The following is a 7,500-nucleotide window of genomic DNA, read 5'->3' as shown; positions in this document are numbered from 1 at the left end:
CACCCATGCGTGCCTTCGGAAGCCCGAAGTCAGGAATAGGGCGCCACTACATTGAAGGCGTGTTGAAGCCTTCCTGGGAGGGTGGTTATTCGGGATATCAGTGTGAAACATTTGTTAAGATTAAAAATAAAAACAAATGTCAAGAAATTTGCTTTGCATTCACCTAACATATAGAAAAGATTACCGTATCACCCCGTTCTAAAAATCATGGTACTGTCTACACACACACACACACACACACACACATATATATACATATATATATACACACATGGATATATACGTATATATGTATATGTATGTACATATATGTATATATGATATATATATATATATATACACACATGGATATATACGTATATACATATGTATATATATGATATATATATGTATATATACATGGATATATACGTATATATATATATATATATATATATACATATATCTGTGTGTGTGTGTGTGTGCGGAAGTACACACATGCATTTATACACACACACTCACACACACACACACATATATACATATATATACATGTATATATATATATATATATATATATATATATATATATATATGTGTGTGTGTGTGTGCGTTTGTGTGTGTGTGTGTGTGTTCGCACATATGCATTCAAATACACACACATTCAAAGTTGACCCCAGTTTCATATTTTTAAGATGTAGAATACACTCATGCATAATGTAAGCATACAGTAAAGGGACACACACACACACACACACACACACATATATATATATATATATATATATATATATATATATTAAATATATATATATAGACTATATATATACACATATATACTATATATATATATACATATATATATATATATATATATATATATATATATATATATAGTATATATGTGTATATATATAGTCTATATATATATATTTAATATATATATATATATATTAAATATATATATAGACTATATATACACATATATACTATATATATATATATATATATATATATATATAAATATACACACACACACATATATATACTATATATCAGTTATATACATATAGGTACACATCCACACACACACACACACATATACACACACACACACACACACATATATATATACACACATACACACACACACACACACATATATATATATATATATATATATATATATATATATATACTGTATATATCAGTTATATAGATATATGTATATATATAGATATGTATATATACATGTGTATATACATATATACATACGTATATATATGTATATAATATGTACATATATCTGTATATGCACACACACACACACACACATACACACACACACACACACACACACACACACACACACACACATACACATGCATACACACACAAACACACCACACACACAGAAAACACACACACACACACATTTATATATTTATATGTATATATTATAGATACACACACACATACACATGCCTTTATAGACATACACACACACTCACACACACACACACACACACACATATATATGTATACACACACACACACACATGCATTTATATATATACATATATATGTATATATATACATATATAGATATATGTATTCACACATATACATATATATATATTCACATATGTATATATACATATATATACATACATATATATATATATATATATATAAATACATATATATGCACCCAAACACACATACACACACACACACACACAAATATATATATACATATATATATATAAATATATATGAATATATACATATGTAAATATATGTACATATACATAATAGATAGATAACAGATAGATAATAGATAGATAGATAGTTAGAGAGAGAGAGACAGAGAGACACAGAGAGAGACAGAGAAAGACACAGAAAGACACAGAGAGACACACAGAGAGAGACACAGAGGGAGAGACAGACAGAGATTATTTATTATTTTTAATGTTATACAGGAATCAATGTATAGTGTAAGCTCCACCTCAAATCGTTTAACTATATAATTTGTATTATTATCAAGAATGTTGTGGATAGGCCTATCCTTAAGAATAGTTTATTACTGACATAACTTTCCGTTCTTTCTTTTCTTTCTGAAGTGTAGATGAAGTGTATAGTTTAATAAAAGAAATGACTGGCTACTACAATAAGAATAAAATCGTATTCGAGAGTTTCAATGGCCACACAATTGGTAATTCTAAAATGAGCTTTTTAATGTTATGTCATACTAGTTATTTATTATGATTTTCTCCTTTGAATATATAACATTTTCATACATTATTTTTCCATCTGTAAAGCTTGTAAGGGTTTACAAAGATGTTTAATGCCACTACTCTGTAATGCAGTTATCTACACTACCCTTCACGCCTGCTGATTTCTACAGCTTGGGGCATCTCTGTTTTGACGGGAGGACAGATGAAGGCTGACAGCGAGACTTTAAGGTGAAGTAGTGTAAATACTGTTTAACAAATATATATGATTTGGCTTTTTAAATACACATAACCATCCTTACTATTTGCTTCTATATTCCCTAATAAAATAAGTTTATTGTCGACTGTAATTTTATTACCTTTTATTACAGTGATTTTGTTACTTTTCCTGATTATATGCCAAATATATATTCGGTTGTTTTGAGGTAGGTACATGATACTTAATTGCTTAAACGGAAGCTGTCACGACGAAGAGCGAACTTCAACTTCTATTTCGCCTTGATTACAGAGGATGGATGGAGCCATAACAATAACGTCTTGCAGCCAAACCTTAACACCCTGACCTAACTGTTAAGCTTTCCCGTTAACGTTAGCGTTGCCGAAAAGGCCCTAAATTATCAGGGATAACAACCTTATTACCTTTATCAGTTTTTATTATAAGAATGTAAAAGTTACGTTTAAGTGATTTGTTAGCCAAAATTAACGTCGGGATAAGCCATTGACATCATCAAATAACTCAAGAATCGGATTTAACAAAACACTTTAAGGTTCAATCGAGGTTTTATTTTATTTCACAATTAAACAACTGAGAACTTTAGTACTTTTGCGGGAAGATTCGAGGGAAGGTCTACGCTCTGCAGTGGCTAAAAGATCGTCTACAAACAGAGAAGGAGTAACTTGTCTGACCAATCTAAGTGACTTGCGATTTTTAAGAAACACGTCATTGTCTATTTTTGTAGCTCTTGCTCTTAATAATTCTCTACATTTTATTTTTTGTATGCATGTTACTGTGCTTGTGTATAATGTGTGTATGTATATATATATATATATATATATATATATATTGTGTGTGTGTGTGTTTATGAGCAATATGTATATGCGTACATAGACACACACACAAACATACATATCTGTGTGTTTGTCATAACATTACAGATGGAAATATATGTGTAATGGAAATAATAATCATCATGCAAAAATGTAATAACAAATTGGAAAAATTATAGTTACCTGGTACGAGATAATGTAATGCATGCTCTTGGTAACGTTAAGAAACTTAAAGAAGGTATTGCGAATTTTCGAATCTCCGGCAAACAAGATCCTCAGCTTCCTGCCCTGGCCAAGCCTTGCCCTCATGCAGTCAAGGGTGAGCTCGGGCCCGTACTCCTGCAGCTGGCACGGAAGGTAGGGGAGCCTTCCTCCTGTCGGGAATGGGCGGGGATCCGGGTCCTCCGCGCCAAGAGCCCGCGGCCCCAGCGTCCCTGAAGGAGACTGCGAGGCCCCGCGATGGCGAGGGTGAAAGGGCAACGTGACACTCAGGTCCTCGTAGTGGTCGGTGTCACGGGAAACCCTCTTCTCGTCGCTGTTCATTTCGAACATCGACCGACACTCGCTCACTCTCCTCGCGCTGTCAGCGGCGCCATTTCCCCAGTCACTCGCGCGGCCAGCGAATCCAAGGCGCGGGTCGTTGTCGCGCTGCCAGTGGTAATTTAAAAACGTTACCTCGATGACAAGGAATGCGACAGAACAAAAGAACCAGAGACACTTGAATTTTACAGACATTACTGATGCGATCACGGCAATGGAACTGGCACTTCTCGTTCTCTTTCCTGTCCGTACACGAAAATATAAAATCAGTTCTTGAGGTATACTATTTATACATGCCTTTTCCTTCTACATTTCCTTTAACCATCCATTTTCGTAACCGGTCATGGATTAGAGGATGGGTTCACGTGTGGGGAGTACTACTAGTGCATTGCGAGACGCACGAGTAATACACACGCATACACATTTGCATAATATATATATATATATATTATGCAAATGTGTGTGTGTGTGTTTATTCATATATATTAACCGTTGCTGTCTCTCTCTCTCTAGATATCAAAGGTCTATATATATATATATATATATATATTGGTGTATATTTATGAATTAATATATATATATATACACATATGCACACACACACACACACACATATATGTATGTATGTATATAATTATACACATATATACATATCTATATATAGATCTCTCTCTCTCTCTCACTTTCTGTGTGTGTGTGTGTGTGTGTGTATGTATACATATATATATATATATATATATATATATATATATATATATATATATAATAACATTATACATATAATAACCTTATACATATAATAACATTATCATTTATATTTCAGTAATATGAAATATATATATATTGTGTGTGATCATATATAATAATTGCATCCTTTAATTCCTTTTTTTTAAGACTTTTAGCTGTATACTAACTAAGCCATTTTTGATCGCCCCACGCACAATAAAGCGATGTTGCTTGCTAAGAAATCTGTCTATTTTTGCGTCAGAAATGCACTGGCCCGTCAACAACACTCAGAAAAGTATCATTATTCTCATTATTATTATTGTAGTGTACGGCTGCGTACTCGCCGACTCTAAGGTCGATCTCGCCTGGACTGACATCGTCCTCGGGCGCCGAGTGGTTGAGGCCACATGCCTGCCTCCTCTACCACGGAACAAAGGACGTGGGGAACTCTGCGATGCTGCCATTGACTGGGATGAAACGTCCCGGGCTCCGCTTCCACCAACGATGCGGGCGCACTCGCTGTGCACCTGCACGAGGCTGGTGCTTCACCCGCCATTCGCACCTCGCCTGGTGCCTGTGGCCAGCTCCCCGAACAGCACGTCTTTGGGGATGCGCCTGTCATCCATTCGGGTGACATGGCCCAGCCAGCGCAAGTGTCTCTGGGTCAGGATGGCAAACATGCTCGGTATCCCCGCCTCGGCCAGGACATCGATGTTGGTGACGCGGTCCCGCCAAGTGATGCCGAGCAGCCTGCGAAGGCAGCGCAAGGGAAAGGCGCTCAGCCTGCGTTCCTGGTGGGAGTAAAGGGTCCACGCTTCACTGCCATAGAGGAGAGTGCTCAGCACGCAAGCCTGGTAGACTGTCATCTTAGTGTTGGTGCTGAGCATGGTGTTGTCCCACACTCGCTTTGTCAGGCGAGTCATTGCAGATGCAGCCTTGCCGATCCTGGTGTTCAGCTCAGGGTCAAGGGATAGGTTGTTGGAGATAGTAGACCCGAGGTAGGTGAACTTGTCCACCACCTCGAGGGTGTGGTCTCTGATGGATACGCTGGGGGCACTGCTGAAGTCCTGACCTGGGTCTTCTTCAAACTAATGGTGAGGCCAAACTCTGTGCAGGCAGCTGCAAAACGGCTAATGAGTCGCTGCAGTGCTGCCTCAGTGTGGGCGGCAAGGCCTACATCATCAGCAAAGAGCAGCTCTCTGATGAGCACCCTATTCACCTTTGTCTTTGCACGAAGGCGAGCCAGTTTGAAGAAGTCTCCGTCGCTTCTTGTGTGAATGAAAACGCCGTCGTCGGATTCCCGGAAGGCATAGGAAAGGAGCAGGGAGAAGATGCCAAAGAGGGTTGGAGCAAGGACGCAGCCGTGCTTCACTCCATTTCTTATTTGAAAAGGTTCCGATCATGATTTGTCAAACTGGACTGTCCCACACATGTCCTGGTGAAAGGACACAATTATGCTCAGAAGCTTGGGGGGACATCCAATCCGCTGGAGAAGGGTCAATAGTTCATCTCGACTGACCAAGTCGAAGGCCTTTGTCAGGTCAATGAAGGCCAGGTACAGGGGCTGTCTCTGCTCTCGGCACTTCTCCTGCAGCTGCCTCATGGAAAACACTAGTCAATGGTTGACCTGCCAACCCTGAAGGCACACTGTGCCTCTGGATAAATACGTTCGGCAAGGTGTTGCAGCCTGTTGAGAACCACACGGGCGATATATATATACGTATGTATAAATATATATATATATGTATGTATATATATATATATATGGCTATATGTGTGTGTGTATGTGTGTGCATGTGTGTATATGTGTGTATGGATATACGTATACGTTATGGCTCCCACGTGGCTCGCTGGCTGCCACGCTGGCGAGCCCAAGCGGTGGGCAAGGGGCCGCACGCAAGCGTGACCCGGGCTGCCGCGTGGCAGATAATAATAACTGCCCCACGAGCACTCCCGGGGTATAAAAGGTCAAGGGTGGCCGCTGAGCCGTACGTCCGCCCCCACCCCCCACCCCCTTGTATCGTGTGATCTATATCTGTGTTGCTTACTCTTCTTAATAAAAGAGGTTAAGCCAACCGCCCCCCTTTACTACTCCTGCTAAACCATATGTTTAAGGCGTCTAAATAGCCTTTACAGTGTGTGTGTGTGTGTGTGTGTGTGTGTGTGTGTGTGTGCATAAATGTGTATATTTATATATATATATGCAAAATTATAATGATAATGATAATAAAAGTAATAATAATAATGACAATAAAAGTAAAAATAATAATGATAATGATAATGATAATAATGATAATAATAATAATAATAATAAGAAGAAGAAGAAGAATGATAATAATAATGATGATGATGATGATAAAGATAATAATGATAATAATGATAATAATAATAAGAATGATAGTAATTATGATTATGATGATAACAAAACATCAATGATAATAACAATAATAATGATAATTATTATTATAATTATATAATTATATATATAACTATATATTATATAATAATAATATTAACGATAATAATAATGATGATAATAAAAGCAATGATAGTAATGATAATAATGATAATGATAATGATAATAATAATAGTAATAATAATAATGATAATAATAATAATAATAATAATAATAATAATAATAATATAATATTAACGATAATAATAATGATGATAATAAAAACAATGATAGTAATGATAATAACATTCAAATACAAAACGACATTAATGATGATGATAGCGAAAACACTAATGGTGACAATGATATTTATGTTCCTGATAATGGTTAATGTTACGGATAGCAAGCACAGAGGTAGGGGGAAATGGAAATCTTGTAAAAAAAAAAAAAAAAAAAAAAAAAAAAAAAGTAACAAACAACACAGGAATATCTCCAGCCTCATATTTACCGCGAAATGATGCCAATCATTGCTCAGAGACTATATCCACAACAACCTCACACACCCAGAGTCCTTAATGT

At 36.5% G+C, this 7,500-nt stretch overlaps 1 protein-coding gene across 1 annotated transcript in view; it reads right to left on the bottom strand.

Annotated features, from left to right (window-relative positions):
- The window catches only part of LOC125046490, an 8,687-nt gene extending 2,558 nt beyond the window's left edge, over nucleotides 1-6,129 (bottom strand). Inside the window, exons 1-4 of the mRNA XM_047644270.1 lie at nucleotides 5,942-6,129; nucleotides 5,704-5,905; nucleotides 5,089-5,614; nucleotides 3,444-4,042 (exon numbers count right to left, since the gene is read on the bottom strand). Of these exons, the coding sequence (XP_047500226.1) occupies nucleotides 3,444-4,042; nucleotides 5,089-5,614; nucleotides 5,704-5,905; nucleotides 5,942-6,129 (1,515 nt within the window). The remainder of the gene's footprint in view (nucleotides 1-3,443; nucleotides 4,043-5,088; nucleotides 5,615-5,703; nucleotides 5,906-5,941) is intronic.
- Between the last annotated feature and the right edge of the window lie 1,371 nt (nucleotides 6,130-7,500).

Source organism: Penaeus chinensis, chromosome 39, assembly GCF_019202785.1.
Source record: "Penaeus chinensis breed Huanghai No. 1 chromosome 39, ASM1920278v2, whole genome shotgun sequence".
Lineage (NCBI taxonomy): Eukaryota > Metazoa > Arthropoda > Malacostraca > Decapoda > Penaeidae > Penaeus > Penaeus chinensis.
Note: the sequence above shows the minus strand (reverse complement) of the source record. Positions and strands in the feature narration are given on the sequence as shown.